General features: G+C 55.5%; 1 protein-coding gene across 1 annotated transcript in view; it reads left to right on the top strand.

Annotated features, from left to right (window-relative positions):
• Positions 1-14,418, top strand: part of LOC148443327 (uncharacterized) — a gene marked incomplete at its 3' end in the record, with an annotated part of 106,984 nt that extends 92,566 nt beyond the window's left edge. The window contains exons 4-5 of the mRNA XM_088462974.1: positions 7,686-7,751; positions 14,329-14,418. Of these exons, the coding sequence (XP_088319100.1) occupies positions 7,686-7,751; positions 14,329-14,418 (156 nt within the window). The remainder of the gene's footprint in view (positions 1-7,685; positions 7,752-14,328) is intronic.
• Positions 14,419-22,279: the final 7,861 nt, after the last annotated feature.

Here is a 22,279-nt window from a genome sequence, read left to right as displayed (position 1 = left end):
ACGGCTGGGTGCGGATGATTGCTGTGACGGCTGGGTGTGCGGATGATTGCTGTGACGGTGTGACGGCTGGGTGTGCGGATGATTGCTGTGACGGTGTGACGGCTGGGTGTGCGGATGATTGCTGTGACGGTGTGACGGCTGGGTGTGCGGATGATTGCTGTGACGGCTGGGTGTGCGGATGATTGCTGTGACGGTGTGACGGCTGGGTGCGGATGATTGCTGTGACGCGGATGATTGCTGTGACGGTGTGACGGCTGGGTGCGGATGATTGCTGTGACAGTGTGACGGCTGGGTGCGGATGATTGCTGTGACAGTGTGACGGCTGGGTGCGGATGATTGCTGTGACGGCTGGGTGCGGATGGTTGCTGTGACGGTGTGACGGCTGGGTGTGCGGATGATTGCTGTGACGTTGTGATGGATGGGTGTGCGGATGATTGCTGTGACGGCTGGGTGCGGATGGTTGCTGTGACGGTGTGACGGCTGGGTGTGTGGATGGTTGCTGTGACGGTGTGGCGGCTGGGTGCGGATGATTGCTGTGACGGCTGGGTGCGGATGATTGCTGTGACGGCTGGGTGCGGATGATTGCTGTGACGGTGTGACGGCTGGGTGCGGATGGTTGCTGTGACGGTGTGACGGCAGGGTGTGGATGATTGCTGTGACAGTGTGACGGCTGGGTGCGGATGATTGCTGTGACGGCTGGGTGCGGATGATTGCTTTGACGGTGTGACGGCTGGGTGCGGATGATTGCTGTGACGGTGTGATGGCTGGGTGTGTGGATGGTTGCTGTGACGGTGTGACGGCTGGGTGTGTGGATGGTTGCTGTGACGGTGTGACGGCTGGGTGTGTGGATGGTTGCTGTGACGGTGTGACGGCTGGGTGCGGATGGTTGCTGTGACGGTGTGACGGCTGGGTGTGCGGATGATTGGTGTGACGGCTGGGTTCGGATGATTGCTGTGACGGCTGGGTGTGCGGATGATTGCTGTGACGGTGTGACGGCTGGGTGCGGATGATTGCTGTGACGGTGTGACGGCTGGGTGCGTATGATTGCTGTGACGGTGTGACGGCTGGGTGTGCGGATGATTGTTGTGACGGTATGACGGCTGGGTGCGGATGATTGCTGTGACGGCTGGGTGCGGATGATTGCTGTGACGGTGTGACGGCTGGGTGCGGATGATTGCTGTGACGGCTGGGTGCGGATGATTGCTGTGACGGTGTGACGGCTGGGTGCGGATGATTGCTGTGACGGTGTGACGGGTGGGTGCGGATGATTGCTTTGACGGTGTGACGGCTTTGTGTAGATGGTTGCTGTGACAGTGTGACGGCTGGGTGTCGGATGATTGCTGTGACAGTGTGACGGCTGGGTGCGGATGATTGCTGTGACAGTGTGACGGCTGGGTGCGGATGATTGCTGTGACGGTGTGACGGCTGGGTGTGTGGATGGTTGCTGTGACGGTGTGACGGCTGGGTGTGTGGATGGTTGTTGTGACGGCTGGGTGTGTGGATGGTTGCTGTGACGGTGTGACGGCTGGGTGTGTGGATGGTTGCTGTGACGGTGTGACGGCTGGGTGTGTGGATGGTTGCTGTGACGGTGTGACGGCTGGGTGTGTGGATGGTTGCTGTGACGGCTGGGTGCGGATGGTTGCTGTGCCGGTGTGACGGCTGGGTGTGCGGATGATTGCTGTAACGGTGTGACGGCTGGGTGCGGATGATTGCTGTGAAGGCTGTGTGCGGATGATTGCTGTGACGGTGTGACGGCTGGGTATGCGGATGATTTTTGTGACTGTATGACGGCTGGGTGCGGATGATTGCTGTGGCTGGCTGCGGATGATTGCTGTGACGGTGTGACGTCTGGGTGCGGATGATTGCTGTGACGGTGTGACGGCTGGGTGCGGATGATTGCTTTGACGGTGTGACGGCTGGGTGTAGATGGTTGCTGTGACAGTGTGACGGCTGGGTGTCGGATGATTGCTGTGACAGTGTGACGGCTGGGTGCGGATGATTGCTGTGACAGTGTTACGGCTGATTGTTCGGATGTTTGCTGTGACGGTGTGACGGCTGGGTGCGGATGATTGCTTTGACAGTGTGACGGCTGGGTGTGTGGATGGTTGCTGTGACGGTGTGACGGCTGGGTGTGTGGATGGTTGCTGTGACGGTGTGACGGCTGGGTGTGTGGATGGTTGCTGTGACGGTGTGATGGCTGGGTGCGGATGGTTGCTGTGACGGTGTGACGGCTGGGTGTGCGGATGATTGCTGTGACGGTGTGATGGCTGGGTGCGGATGATTGCTGTAACGGTGTGACGGCTGTGTGCGGTGATTGCTGTGAAGGCTGTGTGCTGATGATTGCTGTGACGGTGTGACGGCTGGGTGTGCGGATAATTGTTGTGACGGTATGACGACTGGGTGCGGATGATTGCTGTGACAGTGTGACGGCTGGGTGCGGATGATTGCTGTGACGGTGTGACGGCTGGGTGCAGATGGTTGCTGTGACAGTGTGACGGCTGGGTGTAGATGGTTGCTGTGACAGTGTGACGGCTGGGTGTGCGGATGATTGCTGTGACGGTGTGACGGCTGGGTGCGGATGATTGCTGTGACGGCTGGGTGCGGATGATTGCTGTGACAGTGTGACGGCTGGGTGTAGATGGTTGCTGTGACAGTGTGACGGCTGGGTGTGCGGTTGATTGCTGTGACGGTGTGACGGCTGGGTGCGGATGATTGCTGTGACGGCTGGGTGCGGATGATTGCTGTGACAGTGTGACGGCTGGGTGCGGATGATTGCTGTGACAGTGTCACATACATACATACATACATTCACTCAGCCATGTCTGACAAGTAAGTTGAGCGTTCCGCTGCTCCCACACAGCTCTCCTGCAGTGGCGTGTAAGGAGGATTTATCACAGGATGGGCTATCAGTTGTTTGGTCCCTCCAACCCCCCAAATATGGGACAGGACCTTCCGTGGGCGGTGTTTTCTCAGGTGCTGGCCTCCATTGCTGGGTGCGGATGATTGCTGTGACACTGTGACGGCTGGGTGCAGATGATTGCTGTGACGGCTGGGTGCGGATGGTTGCTGTGACGGTGTGACGGCTGGGTGTGCGGATGATTGCTGTGACGGTGTGACGGCTGGGTGTGCGGATGATTGCTGTGACGGTGTGACGGCTGGGTGTGCGGATGATTGCTCTGATGGCTGGGTCCCGCTGATTGCTGTGACGGTGTGACGGCTGGGTGCGGATGGTTGCTGTGACGGCTGTGTGCGGATGATTGCTGTGACAGTGTGACGGCTGTGTGCGGATGATTGCTGTGACGGTGTGACGGCTGGGTGCGGATGATTGCTGTGACAGTGTGACGGCTGGGTGTGCGGATGATTGCTGTGACGGTGTGACGGCTGGGTGCGGATGGTTGCTGTGACGGCAGGGTATGGATGATTGCTGTGACAGTGTGACGGCTGGGTGCGGATGATTGCTGTGACAGTGTGACGGCTGGGTGCGGATGATTGCTGTGACAGTGTGACGGCTGGGTGCGATGATTGCTGTGACAGTGTGACGGCTGGGTGCGGATGATTGCTGTGACGGTGTGACGGCTGGGTGCGGATGATTGCTGTGACGGTGTGACGGCTGGGTGCGGATGATTGCTGTGACAGTGTGACGGCTGGGTGCGGATGATTGCTGTGACAGTGTGACGGCTGGGTGCGGATGATTGCTGTGACGGCTGGGTGTGTGGATGGTTGCTGTGACGGTGTGACGGCTGGGTGCGGATGATTGCTGTGACGGTGTGATGGCTGGGTGTGCGGATGATTGCTGTGACGGTGTGACGGCTGGGTGCGGATGATTGCTGTGACGGCTGGGTGCGGATGATTGCTGTGACGGTTGGGTGCGGATGATTTCTGTGACTGTGTGACGCTGGGTGTGCAGATGATTGCTGTGACGGTTGGGTGTGCGGATGATTGCTGTGACTGCTGGGTGCGAATGATTGCTGTGACGGCTGGGTGTGCGGATGATTGCTGTGACGGTGTGACGGCTGGGTGCGGATGATTGCTGTGACGGCTGGGTGTGCGGATGATTGCTGTGACGGTGTGACGGCTGGGTGTGGATGATTGCTGTGACGGCTGGGTGTGCGGATGACTGCTGTGACGGTGTGACGGCTGGGTGTGCGGATGATTGCTGTGACGGTGTGACGGCTGGGTGTGCGGATGATTGCTGTGACGGTGTGACGGCTGGGTGTGCGGATGATTGCTGTGACGGCTGGGTGTGCGGATGATTGCTGTGACGGTGTGACGGCTGGGTGCGGATGATTGCTGTGACGCGGATGATTGCTGTGACAGTGTGACGGCTGGGTGCGGATGATTGCTGTGACAGTGTGACGGCTGGGTGCGGATGATTGCTGTGACGGTGTGATGGCTGGGTGTGCGGATGATTGCTGTGACGGCTGGGTGCGGATGGTTGCTGTGACGGTGTGACGGCTGGGTGTGTGGATGATTGCTGTGACGGTGTGACGGCTGGGTGTGGATGATTGCTGTGACGGTGTGACGGCTGGGTGCGGATGATTGCTGTGACGGTGTGATGGCTGGGTGCGGATGATTGCTGTGACGGTGTGACGGCTGGGTGCGGATGGTTGCTGTGACGGTGTGACGGCAGGGTGTGGATGATTGCTGTGACAGTGTGACGGTTGGGTGCGGATGATTGCTGTGACGGCTGGGTGCGGATGATTGCTGTGACGGTGTGACGGCTGGGTGCGGATGATTGCTGTGACGGTGTGATGGCTGGGTGTGTGGATGGTTGCTGTGACGGTGTGACGGCTGGGTGTGTGGATGGTTGCTGTGACGGTGTGACGGCTGGGTGCGGATGGTTGCTGTGACGGTGTGACGGCTGGGTGTGCGGATGATTGCTGTGACGGTGTGACGGCTGGGTTCGGATGATTGCTGTGACGGCTGGGTGTGCGGATGATTGCTGTGACGGTGTGTCGGCTGGGTGCGGATGATTGCTGTGACGGTGTGACGGCTGGGTGCGGATGATTGCTGTGACGGTGTGACGGCTGGGTGTGCGGATGATTGTTGTGACGGTATGACGGCTGGGTGCGGATGATTGCTGTGACGGCTGGGTGCGGATGATTGCTGTGACGGTGTGACGGCTGGGTGCGGATGATTGCTGTGACGGCTGGGTGCGGATGATTGCTGTGCCGGTGTGACGGCTGGGTGCGGATGATTGCTTTGACGGTGTGACGGCTGGGTGTAGATGGTTGCTGTGACAGTGTGACGGCTGGGTGTCGGATGATTGCTGTGACAGTGTGACGGCTGGGTGCGGATGATTGCTGTGACAGTGTGATGGCTGGGTGCGGATGATTACTGTGACGGTGTGACGGCTGGGTGTGTGGATGGTTGCTGTGACGGTGTGACGGCTGGGTGTGTGGATGGTTGTTGTGACGGTGTGACGGCTGGGTGTGTGGATGGTTGTTGTGACGGTGTGACGGCTGGGTGTGTGGATGGTTGCTGTGACGGTGTGACGGCTGGGTGTGTGGATGGTTGCTGTGACGGTGTGACGGCTGGGTGTGTGGATGGTTGCTGTGACGGCTGGGTGTGTGGATGGTTGCTGTGACGGCTGGGTGCGGATGGTTGCTGTGCCGGTGTGACGGCTGGGTGTGCGGATGATTGCTGTAATGGTGTGACGGCTGGGTGCGGATGATTGCTGTGAAGGCTGTGTGCGGATGATTGCTGTGACGGTGTGACGGCTGGGTATGCGGATGATTTTTGTGACGGTATGACGGCTGGGTGCGGATGATTGCTGTGACGGTGTGATGGCTGGGTGCGGATGATTGCTGTAACGGTGTGACGGCTGTGTGCGGTGATTGCTGTGAAGGCTGTGTGCTGATGATTGCTGTGACGGTGTGACGGCTGGGTGTGCGGATAATTGTTGTGACGGTATGACGACTGGGTGCGGATGATTGCTGTGACAGTGTGACGGCTGGGTGCGGATGATTGCTGTGACGGTGTGACGGCTGGGTGCAGATGATTGCTGTGACGGCTGGGTGCGGATGGTTGCTGTGACGGTGTGACGGCTGGGTGTGCGGATGATTGCTGTGACGGTGTGACGGCTGGGTGTGCGGATGATTGCTCTGATGGCTGGGTCCCGCTGATTGCTGTGACGGTGTGACGGCTGGGTGCGGATGGTTGCTGTGACGGTGTGACGGCAGGGTATGGATGATTGCTGTGACAGTGTGACGGCTGTGTGCGGATGATTGCTGTGACGGTGTGACGGCTGGGTGTGGATGATTGCTGTGACAGTGTGACGGCTGGGTGCGGATGATTGCTGTGACGGCTGGGTGTGTGGATGGTTGCTGTGACTGTGTGACGGCTGGGTGTGCGGATGATTGCTGTGACGGTGTGACGGCTGGGTGCGGATGGTTGCTGTGACGGTGTGACGGCAGGGTATGGATGATTGCTGTGACAGTGTGACGGCTGGGTGCGGATGATTGCTGTGACAGTGTGACGGCTGGGTGCGGATGATTGCTGTGACAGTGTGACGGCTGGGTGCGGATGATTGCTGTGACGGCTGGGTGTGTGGATGGTTGCTGTGACGGTGTGACGGCTGGGTGTGGATGATTGCTGTGACGGCTGGGTGTGCGGATGACTGCTGTGACGGTGTGACGGCTGGGTGTGCGGATGATTGCTGTGACGGTGTGACGGCTGGGTGTGCGGATGATTGCTGTGACGGTGTGACGGCTGGGTGTGCGGATGATTGCTGTGACGGTGTGACGGCTGGGTGTGCGGATGATTGCTGTGACGGTGTGACGGCTGGGTGCGGATGGTTGCTGTGACGGTGTGACGGCAGGGTATGGATGATTGCTGTGACAGTGTGACGGCTGGGTGCGGATGATTGCTGTGACAGTGTGACGGCTGGGTGCGGATGATTGCTGTGACAGTGTGACGGCTGGGTGCTGATGATTGCTGTGACAGTGTGACGGCTGGGTGCGGATGATTGCTATGACGGTGTGACGGCTGGGTGCGGATGATTGCTGTGACAGTGTGACGGCTGGGTGCGGATGATTGCTGTGACAGTGTGACGGCTGGGTGCGGATGATTGCTGTGACGGCTGGGTGTGTGGATGGTTGCTGTGACGGTGTGACGGCTGGGTGCGGATGATTGCTGTGACGGTGTGATGGCTGGGTGTGCGGATGATTGCTGTGACGGTGTGACGGCTGGGTGCGGATGATTGCTGTGACGGTGTGATGGCTGGGTGCGGATGATTGATGTAACGGCTGGGTGTGCTGATGACTGCTGTGACTGTGTGACGGCTGGGTGTGCGGATGATTGTTGTGACGGTATGACGGCTGGGTGCGGATGATTGCTGTGACGGCTGGGTGCGGATGATTGCTGTGACGGTTGGGTACGGATGATTGCTGTGATGGTGCCACGGCTGGGTGCGGATGATTGCTGTGACGGTGTGATGGCTGGGTGCGGATGGTTGCTGTGACGATGTGACGGCTGGGTGCGGATGGTTGCTGTGACAGTGTGACGGCTGGGTGCGGATGGTTGCTGTGATATTGTGATTACTGTTTGCGCATTTAGTGCGGCCTCACTCTGAGAGATTGCAGAGACTCTGTACGAGTGATTTCCAGGCTTGGTATTCTGGGACTTTGGTCTTGTGTAAATGAATGTGTAGAGATAACTTTCTGCTTTTTTGTGTAATATTTCAGAGGCAGAAAGAGCGGATCAGTCAGCAGAAACTGCAGGAGAGTGTGAAGACGCCGGAGGACAGTCCGGTCAGTGCGGGAGAATGTTCTCCGACATATTTCTTGTTTCTTCTTCAGGGTCCATAGGGGGTCCACAGGGTTGACGTTGGGGTATAGCTGGATCTGGACCCACGGGCACCACGCAGTTAAAGCTTTTGCTGCTCCCAGGATGCGCTGGGTCCATCCTCCTCTATACCCCCCGAGCCACAGGCACCTCAGAGTTCTAAAACTGTCAGTCTATACCAGTGGTGTTCAACTCTGGCCTTTAGCTGCAGTGGAACTACACATCCCAGCATGCACTGCCAGAGTTTTGCTGTTAGGGCATACTGGGATATGTAGTTTCACAGCAGCTAGAGGGCCCGAGTTTGACACCACTGGTCTAGACCTATCCCTTTCCTTCTCCTAAAGCCCTGACATGTGCATGTGGGAAAGGCTTTTCTCTGATCTCACTCATATAAAAACATGTATTTGTGAGGTCGGCCACGTACAGTTGTGTGCTACACGGTACCATATCTGTGGACCTGTGTGTTGCATGCTTGTGGATTCCCCAGTTGATCGCTGCCGGACTTTCCATCATATTCTATATACATACATACATACATACATACATACATACATACATACATACATTCATTCACTCAGCCATGTCTGACAAGTAAGTTGAGCGTTCCGCTGCTCCCACACGGCTCTCCTGCAGTGGCGTGTAAGGAGGATTTATCACAGGATGGGCTATCAGTTGTTTGGTCCCTCCAACCCCCAAAATATGGGACAGGACCTTCTGTGGGCGGTGTTTTCTCAGGTGCTGGCCTCCATTGCGGATTGCCTGGCGGTCCCGGCCGTTCTCCCCCATATGGGGTTACCCCAAACAGCCATCCTCCCCTCTCAGGGTATCCCGCAATTATTGCAGTCTACTCCTGGGCCTCACTGTTACTCCCTATCAGGGGTTACCGCTCTATATTCTGTCTCCTCCGGTGTCTTAAGTGTTGTTCCCTTCCAGGGACTTCCACAATCTGGTCAGCCACCTTGGGTGGATGTGTTCTTTAGTTCAACCCAGAGTTTAGCGGCCTCATCTTCGGCCTTTTAAACTATGCTACGGAGTGAAAAGCCTCAGAAGGCGTCTAAACGTCCTGTTATGTCATCCCAGCCTACGCAACTGTCTGACATAGATGCGTCCTCGGATGATGGGGAAATGCTTGAGGGCTCTGACTCCCCTGTCCGGGAGGTGGAACCTAAATCTTCTATTAATGTGCCGGCATTGGTAAGAGCGGTTCAATCTATTCTTGAAATAGAGGATGACATCCCGGCCCCTAAGTCCAAATACCTGAATTTCAAACAGGCAAAAAGTGACTTCAGCAGTTTTTCCTCTCTGACCAGCTGACAGACCACATGGCGGAGGCCTGGCAATCGCCTAGTAAGAGGTATCAGCCACAAAAACGTAGTTTCCTGCAGGTCATTGCAAAAAGTGGAAAACTCTGCCTGCGGTAGATTCTCACGTTACTCTCTTAATCAAGAGTGCTACACTGCCTATGCCTTCCATTTCATCCCTAAAAGATTCCACGGACAGGAAGGTGGAGACTTGCTTGAAATCAATCTATTCTCTCTCAGAGGCTGTGACCCGTCCGTCCAAGGCTATCTATTGGGTGGCTAAGGCCATTGAGAGCTGGGCCAATGTGCTGGAGGATACTTTCCCTGAGGAGGCTCTTGAGGCTCAGAGAGCTTTAGTGGGACAGATGCCGCCGCCTATATTGGTGAGGTGGCTTTCGATGCAATATCACTACGGATGCTTGGGTACAAGAAGTGGTCTCTCAGGGGTACACCCTCTCCTTTCGTCACAGACCTCCCCACCAGTTCTTCTGCACGAGTCCTCCTCTGGACGAGACCAAGGCCTTGCAGATTCGGGGAGCCATAGAGTCCTTCCTGAAAGCAGGGGTCATTGTTCCAGTTCCGCTTTCTCAGTGTGGGACTGGTTACTACTCTCTAATCTGTGTCTGGTTCAGAAACCAAATGGGTCTCTTCGGCCTATCCTTTACCTAAAGTCTCTGAACAAGTTCCTCAGAGTGCCCAAATTCAGGATGGAAACTTTGCATTCCATCATTCTGGCTATGGAACCTGAGGATTGCATGGTCTCGCTGGACATCCAGAATGCCTACCTTCATGTTCCCATAGCGCCTTTACACCAGTGTTATCTGCGGTTTGCTATATGGCAGCAACACTTCCAGTTTCAGGCACTGCCGTTTGGCCTCTCCACGGCTCCAAGGGTATTCACCAAAATTATGGCTGTCATGGCTGCCCATCTGTGCAGCCAAGGTATACGGCTTCTGCCGTATCTCGACGACCTCCTATTGCTGGCAGGCTCTCCGGAAGTACTTCTACGACATCTACACCTGACAATCGCTTGTCAGCAGAGGATCTTTCTAACCCCAGAAAAGATCTCCCCCCTACAACTGCGGGTACGCAGTTGTCTGAACAGTTGCAGGGTGTCGGTTCACTCTGCAATGCTGGTTCTAGGGTCCATGTTGTCCACGTTCGACATGGTGGAATATTCCCAGTCCCAGCTGATTCTTTTCCAAATGGAAAGGGTTACCACACCGGATCAGGACACTGATGCTGGTGTTGTCTCCGGAGGTGCGCCTGTCTCTGTCTTGGTGGCTTCAGACATCTCATCTCACCAGGGGTCGACCCTTTTGGATCCCGGACTGGGTTCTTCCGATCAACATTCTGGAACTTCGGGCCGTGTACAGGACCTTCCAGTTGTCAAGTCACGTTCTTCAAGGAAAAGCCGTGCAGGTTCAGTCCGACAACGCCACCTTGGTGGCGTACATCAACCATCAAGGGGGCACTCGCAGTCGAGCAGCGATGATAGACGTGTCACGCATCCTGACTTGGGCAGAGTGCCACCTTCCAGCCATTTCGGCAGTGTTCATTCCAGGAGTCCTCAATTGGGAGACTGACTTCCTCAGCCGTCACGACGTGCATCCCGGGGAATGGTCTCTTCACCAAGAGGTGTTTCAACTCCTTGTGGACAAATAGGGCCTCCCGTCAGAAGTTGCCAGTTACGGGTCCAGAACAAGAGATGCCGAAACAAGCTTGGTGGACGCTGTGGCCGGAGGCTGACCACACGTGATTAAAATGGCTGCCACGGCACTGAAGAGATTAACCCTCATGCCTCGGCACCATTTTAAAAGTTCCTTTAGGCGCAGTGCGCCACGTACTGCGAATGTATACGTAATGTGTTTGAACATGTTATATTCAATGTGCTGTGCGCAGCTGTGGAAATGTACTTATACATGTTTAGCCTATGCACTTATACGGAATGTATAAGTTATTTTGTTTTAGACGACTGTAACATTTTGAATGGTTATGAGACATTCTCACCTCCTAGTGACATGTTACTTATCCTGACGTAGTGACCAAACCTTCGGTTACAGCACTGTCAGTGACATGTAATGCAGAGGTCTCCGGTGTGTCTCTAGGTACAGTACCCAACAAGTTTGGGGAAATCAAGTTATTAGTGTTTTAGGAAGCTTCTATTTTGTGTAAGAGCTTAGAAGGTGTAAGACTCAGAAATCCCAAACTGGTTTAGTCATAGACGTGTGACAGGACGAACGCAATAGGAATTTGCATTATATTTACCTTTTCAGAAACAGTATATGCTAACTCAGATTGTGCTTAGGAAACCAAATGTTTTTGGATGGTATTGAAGAAATTGATTTAATTTCTGTAAAATGTAAGACATATTTATGTTGTGTGAGAGAGCCTGATTGGCTAAGAGGAACCCAGGGCGGACTTGCCCCCTGTGGTAATGTGTATTGGAGTAGCATAAGAGAAGGCTTAGTGTCTTGTAAAAATTGTACAACCCTGTCAATTCTTTGACAAGAAGAACTGCTGATTGATAAGATTCCTGTAATGCTAATATACCTCTGCATCCGGAAGGTTGAGTCTTCTTTAAGACTTTGAGCAATAAACATCTTGCCTGACTTCAATTGGCTCAATCCTGCGACCAACAGAATTGCGCCAAATGCTATTCCGTTCTCTGGCTGTTCTGGGTAAGAGCTCCGCGTCTCCAAGTTCAAGCCCTCTGCCAAGCTACCGTGCAGAGCCTGGTCCATTGCAAGGGATCAGAAAGAATCGGCCGACACACCAATCGGGGTGTGGCCGCAGCTAGTCAACGCATACGCCAGCAGTAGCGGTTCCAGGTGCCGAGGTAGGAGCCTGAGTGTACCTAAGAAGCGGTTCCAAACGCCAATGGTAGAGATTGGTGGAGGCATCGTTATGCCCACGACGCAGTGGGTGGGGTCAGTGACAGGCGGTCACTGATGGTAAGCGGGAATCCCTGATGCCCCAAGGTCAAGTGGGGATCGAAACCCCAACCTGTGATCGGGAGTACGGCTGGAAGCCACCCGGTCACAGACGCTTTGTCAGTGAAGTGGACCTTCCAGTTTGCGTACCTGTTCCCTCCGATATCCCTGCTTCCTCGGGTTCTAAGGAAATTCAGGCAGGACGGCGGCACGCTTTTGCTGGTGGCTCCGGCTTGGTCCAGACGTCCTTGGTACTCAGATCTTTGGAGTCTCTCCATCGACATTTCCGTTCCTTCTGACTCAACGTCCCTTGCCTTTACACGGACTTGGTTAGACTGTCTTTGACGGCGTGGCTCTTGAGACATCCATCTTGAGGTCTAAGAGTTTTTCTAGCTCGGTCATCAGTACGATGCTGCTGGCACGCAAGCCTGCCTTAGTCAGGATTTACCACATTGTGACATACTTATTTTCAGTGGTGTGACACGAGAAAATATGATCAAGTGTTTCGTGTTTCAAGGATTTTGGCGTTCCTTCAGTCTGATTTGGACCTCTGCTTACGCCTGGCTTCTTTTTAAATTTTCATGTATCTGCACTATCTGTGTGGTTTCAGCGAAGGATAGCTCCACTTCCAGTTATCAGCACCTTTTTCAAGGGTGTTCTAAGGGTTCAGCCTCCCTTTGTTCCCCCAGTGGCTCCTTGCGATTCAAACAACTAGAGTCAGTGGACCTCAAGTGGTTGACTGCTAAGACTCTTACTCCTGGCGATTGCTTCAGCCAGGAGAGCGTCAGAATTGGGGGCGCTTTCCTGCCGTCCCCCATTTTTGATATATCACCAGGACAGGGCGGTGCTTCGCACTCGTCCGATTTTTCTTCCTATGGTGGTTTCTAAATTCCACATTAATCAGGAAATTGTTGTGCTGGCCATTGTCACCTGATCTCTCGGCGGGTGAGGCCTTCTTGGATGTGGTCCGGGCTCTCAAGATCTATGTGGACCGGACTAGTTTCATTTGGAAATCTGATTCCTTATTCGTCCTCTTTGGATTTCACAAGAGGGGTTGGCCGGCCAACAAACAAACTTTGGCTAGATGGCTTCGTTTGGCTATTTCTGAGGCTTATACACAGGAGGGCTTGCCTGTTCCAGCCTCTGTTAAGGCTCACTCTACTCAGTCTGTGGGCCCCTCGTGGGCAGCTTGCCGTGGCGCCTCGGCTGTTGTGTAAGGTGTCCACGTGGTCTTCCATTCAGACCTTTCTGAGGGTCTATGCTTTTGGCACCTTCGCCTCTCAGGATGCTTCCTTTGGGCGCCAGATTCTCCTCTCAGCAAAGGAGCGTCCCCGCCCTTAACTGGACTGCTTTGGGACATCCCCAATTATAATGATGAATCCACGTTTAGTCACATGTCACAATTGATGTCAGGAAATGGGCTATCCTCTCCGGCATTCGAACGATGTTCTTGCACGATTCAACTGGTCGTCGCATCTGCTCCTCTGTGAGATTTCTGGGTCAGAGCGTTTATCTGATCTGCAATTGTGTACCCAGCATTAGACCCGGGAAGTCCTAATGGAGGAGGGAGAAGTGGATTAATCATGGGCTCTAGCACGTCTGAAACGGCATCTTGTAGGATTCACTAAAGTGCAAGAACGGCCGCGGTTTCATTGTATCATAAAGACGGATTTCTTATCTACCCGGACACAACGGCTCTTACTATAACTCCAAATCCCAAATTCTTGTCTTCTGCCGCCGGAGTGAGCCAAGTGCCATAGGGGTGAGAGCGGGACACCCAGATTCCTCTTCTATATATAATGTCTTATAAGGTGGTGATTACCCCATGACGGGCCCTTTTGGAAAGGTCCTCTTCCTGCCAGTGCCTGGTTAGTCGGAGCAGACCCTGTCCCCATAGACGTACTGTCCATCTACTGACTGTTACTGCCTCAATCATAGGGGCATAGGGTCATTGCAAAGACTCAGATGAAGTCAGACTGTGAGAAGGGGACACTTAAAGCTGCTGGAATCAGATTCACTTAGTCTGCAAATAGTGTCCCTATTCTTATATTGCATATTAATTGGCATAACAGTCCTATTTCTTTCAGCCAGGGAAAGGTAACATGACCCTGAGGAGTATTGTCCTGGCTTCAGGGAATGCAGATTAGTCACAATGCTGGCACACAGCTTTTGTCCCTGGTGTCTGCAAATTCTGGTTACCCTCTATGCCCACAAATACTGGTTGGCTCTGATGCAAGAGACCGCAGATAGCCAGACTATTGGGGAGGTGACCGTCTCTGATTAATCATATATTATTGTTGTTTTATTAGGTACCAGCCTCTACAACTATTAATAATGATTTTGTGGCAACAATACAAACAGTGGTTAGTCCAGATGCTGCGTCTCCAGACACTAGTGAGGTGAGATCTGTAATGCTTTATCTTATTGTTGATGCAATATAAGTCAGATTATGAGAAGTGGCACTTACAACATTTAAGCCTCAGGATTGTATCACATGCTATTAGTAGTAAATACAGAAAAGTATTATTTCTTAACCAGTGCCTCTATTTTTCTGTAGTATATAGTCAGCTACGGTCAGTTTAGCAGGTGCCCACTGAGAGCTAGTGGGCCCTCCCACTGGCTGCCTGACCCACAGCTCACCCTGCCCACACAGCTCTCACTGGATACCTGACACACATCCCCCCCTCACAGCTCTCACTGGCTGCTTGAAAGACAGCCTCCTCCCCCCAGCGCTGTTTGAATACACAAGACTTCTCATTATCCTGTCAGCATCAGGAGCGGGCCATTCCTTTGGGGAGGCAAGACAGATCAGAAAGCGGGGGGCCAAGCTGTGAGGGAATCGGTATGAAATACTGCCGGCTGACACACAGTCCCGGTTTGATTCCAGGCAGTGCCTGGCCGACAAAAGCAGAGTTCCCGACAGCGGAAGCCCAACAGCTAACCCCCTAACCCTAACCTCCCTCCCAAGTGCCTAACCCTAACCTCCCCCTTCCCCGCTGCATAACCCTAAGTCCACCGGGGGGGGGGGGGCCTAATCCCAAGTCCCCCCCCCGGGGGGGTCCTAAACCTAGACGCCCGGCATTTCACCCTCGCCGGGATATGACAGTCGGGAAGCTAGCTGTCGGTATTAAGGCAGCCGGCTTCCCGATTGTATACCGCTGTGAGAGATGGGTGGGAACGAAGAGACAGAGATGACAGTGAGGCATGGAGGGGGGTTCCCATAGAGATGAAAGAGAAATTGTCGAGGAGGGGGGAAAGGAAGGACAGACATGAGAGGTAGATGTGGCGAAATAGGGGGAGAGAGCTACAGAGCTGGAAGGGTGGGGAACCCAGAGGAAGAAACGCAGCAGATGGACATAGAGCTGGAGGATCCTCCCCTTACAGCTCACTGGCTGCCTGACAGACTCAGGCCCCCTGTCCTCACAGCTCTCACTGGCTGCTTGACAGACTCAACCCCCTCCCCTCACTGGCAGACACAGGCCCCCTCCCCTGGCTGCCTGACACAGGCCCCCTTTCCCTAGCGCTGCTTGGATACACAGAGATATTCTCTACATCTTGTCAGCCCCAGGAGCTTGCAATTCTATTGGAGGGGGGAAGGGGTGCAGGCCAGAGATCAGAGAGGGGTGCCAAACATAGCGGGGTAGTAGGTAACAGGAGAAAAAGATGAGCGAGACCAGGGAAGATGGACAAAGATGATAGCCAGGGACAGACAGGAGAGAGAGAGGCGTGGAGGAGGAGGCACAGAGATGATAGCCAGGGACAGACATGAGAGAGACAGGCGTGGAGGAGGAGGAGGAGGGGGCACAGAGATGATAGCCAGGGACAGACATGAGAGAGACAGGCGTGGAGGAGGAGGAGGCACAGAGATGATAGCCAGGGACAGACATGAGAAAGACAGGCATGGAGGAGGAGGCACAGAGATGATAGCCAGGGACAGACATGAGAGAGACAGGCATGGAGGAGGAGGCACAGAGATGATAGCCAGGGACAGAGATGAGAGAGACAGGCGTGGAGGAGGAGGAGGCACAGAGATGATAGCCAGGGACAGACATGAGAGAGACAGGCGTGGAGGAGGAGGGGGCACAGAGATGATAGCCAGGGACAGACATGAGAGAGACAGGCGTGCAGGAGGAGGAGGCACAGAGATAATAGCCAGGGACAGACATGAGAGAGACAGGCGTTTAGGAGAAGGAGGAGGAGGCACAGAGATGATAGCCAGGGACAGACATGAGAGAGACAGGCGTGGAGGAGGAGGAGGGGGCACAGAGATGATAGCCAGGGACAGACATGAGAGAGACAGGCGTGGAGGAGGAGGATGAGGCACAGAGATGATAGCCAGGGACAGACATGAGAGAGACGGGCGTGGAGGAGGAGGAGGATGAGGCACAGAGATGATAGCCAGGGACAGACATGAGAGAGACGGGCGTGGAGGAGGAGGCACAGAGATGATAGCCAGGGACAGACATGAGAGAGACAGGCGTGGAGGAGGAGGGGGCACAGAGATGATAGCCAGGGACAGACATGAGAGAGACAGGCGTGGAGGAAGAGGAGGAGGAGGCACAGAGATGATAGCCAGGGACAGACATGAGAGAGACTGGCGTGGAGGAGGAGGGGGCACAGAGATGATAGCCAGGGACATACATGAGAGAGACGGGCGTGGAGGAGGAGGAGGCACAGAGATGATAGCCAGGGACAGACATGAGAGAGACAGGCGTGGAGGAGGAGGAGGAGGGGGCACAGAGATGATAGCCAGGGACAGACATGAGAGAGACGGGCGTGGAGGAGGAGGAGGCACAGAGATGATAGCCAGGGACAGACATGAGAGAGACAGGCGTGGAGGAGGAGGAGGAGGTGGCACAGAGATGATAGCCAGGGACAGACATGAGAGAGACAGGCGTGGAGGAGGATGAGGCACAGAGATGATAGCCAGGGACAGACATGAGAAAGACAGGCATGGAGGAGGAGGCACAGAGATGATAGCCAGGGACAGACATGAGAGAGACAGGCATGGAGGAGGAGGCACAGAGATGATAGCCAGGGACAGAGATGAGAGAGACAGGCGTGGAGGAGGAGGATGCACAGAGATGATAGCCAGGGACAGAGATGAGAGAGACAGGCGTGGAGGAGGAGGAGGCACAGAGATGATAGCCAGGGACAGACATGAGAGAGACAGGCGTTTAGGAGAAGGAGGAGGAGGCACAGAGATGATAGCCAGGGACAGACATGAGAGAGACAGGCGTGGAGGAGGAGGAGGGGGCACAGAGATGATAGCCAGGGACAGACATGAGAGAGACAGGCGTGGAAGAGGAGGATGAGGCACAGAGATGATAGCCAGGGACAGACACGAGAGAGACGGGCGTGGAGGAGGAGGAGGATGAGGCACAGAGATGATAGCCAGGGACAGACATGAGAGAGACGGGCGTGGAGGAGGAGGAGGGGGCACAGAGATGATAGCCAGGGACAGACATGAGAGAGACGGGCGTGGAGGAGGAGGCACAGAGATGATAGCCAGGGACAGACAGGAGAGAGAGAGGCGTGGAGGAGGAGGCACAGAGATGATAGCCAGGGACAGACATGAGAGAGACAGGCGTGGAGGAGGAGGAGGAGGGGGCACAGAGATGATAGCCAGGGACAGACATGAGAGAGACAGGCGTGGAGGAGGAGGAGGCACAGAGATGATAGCCAGGGACAGACATGAGAAAGACAGGCATGGAGGAGGAGGCACAGAGATGATAGCCAGGGACAGACATGAGAGAGACAGGCATGGAGGAGGAGGCACAGAGATGATAGCCAGGGACAGAGATGAGAGAGACAGGCGTGGAGGAGGAGGAGGCACAGAGATGATAGCCAGGGACAGACATGAGAGAGACAGGCGTGGAGGAGGAGGAGGCACAGAGATAATAGCCAGGGACAGACATGAGAGAGACAGGCGTTTAGGAGAAGGAGGAGGAGGCACAGAGATGATAGCCAGGGACAGACATGAGAGAGACAGGCGTGGAGGAGGAGGAGGGGGCACAGAGATGATAGCCAGGGACAGACATGAGAGAGACAGGCGTGGAGGAGGAGGATGAGGCACAGAGATGATAGCCAGGGACAGACATGAGAGAGACGGGCGTGGAGGAGGAGGAGGATGAGGCACAGAGATGATAGCCAGGGACAGACATGAGAGAGACGGGCGTGGAGGAGGAGGCACAGAGATGATAGCCAGGGACAGACATGAGAGAGACAGGCGTGGAGGAGGAGGGGGCACAGAGATGATAGCCAGGGACAGACATGAGAGAGACAGGCGTGGAGGAAGAGGAGGAGGAGGCACAGAGATGATAGCCAGGGACAGACATGAGAGAGACTGGCGTGGAGGAGGAGGGGGCACAGAGATGATAGCCAGGGACATACATGAGAGAGACGGGCGTGGAGGAGGAGGAGGCACAGAGATGATAGCCAGGGACAGACATGAGAGAGACAGGCGTGGAGGAGGAGGAGGAGGGGGCACAGAGATGATAGCCAGGGACATACATGAGAGAGACGGGCGTGGAGGAGGAGGAGGCACAGAGATGATAGCCAGGGACAGACATGAGAGAGACAGGCGTGGAGGAGGAGGAGGAGGTGGCACAGAGATGATAGCCAGGGACAGACATGAGAGAGACAGGCGTGGAGGAGGATGAGGCACAGAGATGATAGCCAGGGACAGACATGAGAAAGACAGGCATGGAGGAGGAGGCACAGAGATGATAGCCAGGGACAGACATGAGAGAGACAGGCATGGAGGAGGAGGCACAGAGATGATAGCCAGGGACAGAGATGAGAGAGACAGGCGTGGAGGAGGAGGATGCACAGAGATGATAGCCAGGGACAGAGATGAGAGAGACAGGCGTGGAGGAGGAGGAGGCACAGAGATGATAGCCAGGGACAGACATGAGAGAGACAGGCGTTTAGGAGAAGGAGGAGGAGGCACAGAGATGATAGCCAGGGACAGACATGAGAGAGACAGGCGTGGAGGAGGAGGAGGGGGCACAGAGATGATAGCCAGGGACAGACATGAGAGAGACAGGCGTGGAAGAGGAGGATGAGGCACAGAGATGATAGCCAGGGACAGACATGAGAGAGACTGGCGTGGAGGAGGAGGAGGATGAGGCACAGAGATGATAGCCAGGGACAGACATGAGAGAGACGGGCGTGGAGGAGGAGGAGGGGGCACAGAGATGATAGCCAGGGACAGACATGAGAGAGACGGGCGTGGAGGAGGAGGCACAGAGATGATAGCCAGGGACAGACATGAGAGAGACAGGCGTGGAGGAGGAGGAGGAGGGGGCACAGAGATGATAGCCAGGGACAGACATGAGAGAGACGGGCGTGGAGGAGGAGGCACAGAGATGATAGCCAGGGACAGACATGAGAGAGACAGGCGTTTAGGAGAAGGAGGAGGAGGCACAGAGATGATAGCCAGGGACAGACATGAGAGAGACAGGCGTGGAGGAGGAGGAGGGGGCACAGAGATGATAGCCAGGGACAGACATGAGAGAGACAGGCGTGGAAGAGGAGGATGAGGCACAGAGATGATAGCCAGGGACAGACATGAGAGAGACGGGCGTGGAGGAGGAGGAGGATGAGGCACAGAGATGATAGCCAGGGACAGACATGAGAGAGACGGGCGTGGAGGAGGAGGAGGGGGCACAGAGATGATAGCCAGGGACAGACATGAGAGAGACGGGCGTGGAGGAGGAGGCACAGAGATGATAGCCAGGGACAGACATGAGAGAGACAGGCGTGGAGGAGGAGGAGGAGGCACAGAGATGATAGCCAGGGACAGACATGAGAGAGACGGGCGTGGAGGAGGAGGCACAGAGATGATAGCCAGGGACAGACATGAGAGAGACAGGCGTGGAGGAGGAGGAGGAGGCACAGAGATTATAGCCAGGGACAGACATGAGAGAGACAGGCGAGGAGGAGGAGGCACAGAGATGATAGCCAGGGACAGACATGAGAGAGACTGGCGTGGAGGAGGAGGGGGCACAGAGATGATAGCCAGGGACATACATGAGAGAGACGGGCGTGGAGGAGGAGGAGGCACAGAGATGATAGCCAGGGACAGACATGAGAGAGACAGGCGTGGAGGAGGAGGAGGCACAGAGATGATAGCCAGGGACAGACATGAGAGAGACAGGCGTTTAGGGGGAGGAGGGGGCACAGAGATGATAGCCAGGGACATACATGAGAGAGACGGGCGTGGAGGAGGAGGAGGCACAGAGATGATAGCCAGGGACAGACATGAGAGAGACAGGCGTGGAGGAGGAGGAGGCACAGAGATGATAGCCAGGGACAGAGATGAGAGAGACAGGCGTGGAGGAGGAGGAGGGGGCACAGAGATGATTGCCAGGGACAGACATGAGAGAGACAGGCGTGGAGGAGGAGGGGGCACAGAGATGATAGCCAGGGACAGACATGAGAAAGACAGGCGTGGAGGAGGAGGCACAGAGATGATAGCCAGGGACAGACATGAGAGAGACAGGCGTGGAAGAGGAGGAGGAGGCACAGAGATGATAGCCAGGGACAGACATGAGAGAGACAGGCGTGGAGGAGGAGGAGGAGGCATAGAGATGATAGCCAGGGACAGACATGAGAGAGACAGGCGAGGAGGGGGTACAGAGATGATAGCCAGGGACAGACATGAGAGAGACAGGCGTGGAGGAGGCACAGAGATGATAGCCAGGGACAGACATGAGAGAGACAGGCGTGGAGGAGGAGGGGGCACAGAGATGATAGCCAGGGACAGACATGAGAGTGACAGGCGTGGAGGAGGAGGGGGCACAGAGATGATAGCCAGGGACAGACATGAGAGAGACAGGCGTGGAGGAGGAGGGGGCACAGAGATGATAGCCAGGGACAGACATGAGAGAGACAGGCGTGGAGGAGGAGGCACAGAGATGGTAGCCAGGGACAGACATGAGAGAGACAGACGTGGAGGAGGCACAGAGATGATAGCCAGGGACAGACATGAGAGAGACAGGCGTGGAGGAGGAGGGGGCACAGAGATGATAGCCAGGGACAGACATGAGAGAGACAGGCGTGGAGGAGGAGGGGGCACAGAGATGATAGCCAGGGACAGACATGAGAGAGACAGGCGTGGAGGAGGAGGAGGCACAGAGATGGTAGCCAGGGACAGACATGAGAGAGACAGGCGAGGAGGAGGAGGCACAGAGATGATAGCCAGGGACAGACATGAGAGAGACAGGCGTGGAGGAGGCACAGAGATGATAGCCAGGGACAGACATGAGAGAGACAAGCGTGGAGGAGGAGGGGGCACAGAGATGATAGCCAGGGACAGACATGAGAGAGACAGGCGTGGAGGAGGAGGAGGAGGCACAGAGCTGATAGCCAGGGACAGACTTGGGAGAGACAGGCGTGGAGGAGGAGGCACAGAGATGATAGCCAGGGACAGACATGAGAGAGACTGGCGTGGAGGAGGAGGCACAGAGATGATAGCCAGGGACAGACATGAGAGAGACAGGCGTGGAGGAGGAGGAGGCACTGAGATGATAGCCAGGGACAGACATGAGAGAGACAGGCGAGGAGGGGGCACAGAGATGATAGCCAGGGACAGACATGAGAGAGACAGGCGTGGAAGAGGAGGAGGAGGCACAGAGATGATAGCCAGGGACAGACATGAGAGAGACAGGCGTGGAGGAGGAGGAGGAGGCATAGAGATGATAGCCAGGGACAGACATGAGAGAGACAGGCGAGGAGGGGGCACAGAGATGATAGCCAGGGACAGACATGAGAGTGACAGGCGTGGAGGAGGAGGAGGAGGCACAGAGATGATAGCCAGGAATAGACATGAGAGAGACAGGCGTGGAGGAGGCACAGAGATGATAGCCAGGGACAGACTTGAGAGAGACAGGCGTGGAGGAGGAGGAGGAACAGAGATGATAGCCAGGGACAGACATGAGTGAGACAGGCGTGGAGGAGGAGGCACAGAGATGGTAGCCAGGGACAGACATGAGAGAGACAGGCGTGGAGGAGGCACAGAGATGATAGCCAGGGACAGACATGAGAGAGACAGGCGTGGAGGAGGAGGGGGCACAGCGATGATAGCCAGGGACAGACATGAGAGAGACAGGCGTGGAGGAGGACGAGGAGGCACAGAGATGATAGCCAGGGACAGACATGAGAGAGACAGGCGTGGAGGAGGAGGAGGAGGCACAGAGCTGATAGCCAGGGACAGACATGGGAGAGACAGGCGTGGAGGAGGAGGCACAGAGATGA

The sequence above is a fragment of the Taudactylus pleione genome, unplaced genomic scaffold (genome assembly GCF_031769625.1).
Source record: "Taudactylus pleione unplaced genomic scaffold, aTauple2 ptg001300l, whole genome shotgun sequence".
Classification (NCBI taxonomy): Eukaryota; Metazoa; Chordata; class Amphibia; order Anura; family Myobatrachidae; genus Taudactylus; species Taudactylus pleione.
The sequence above is the reverse complement of the archived record's forward strand: the minus strand, read 5'-3'. Positions and strand labels throughout refer to the sequence as shown.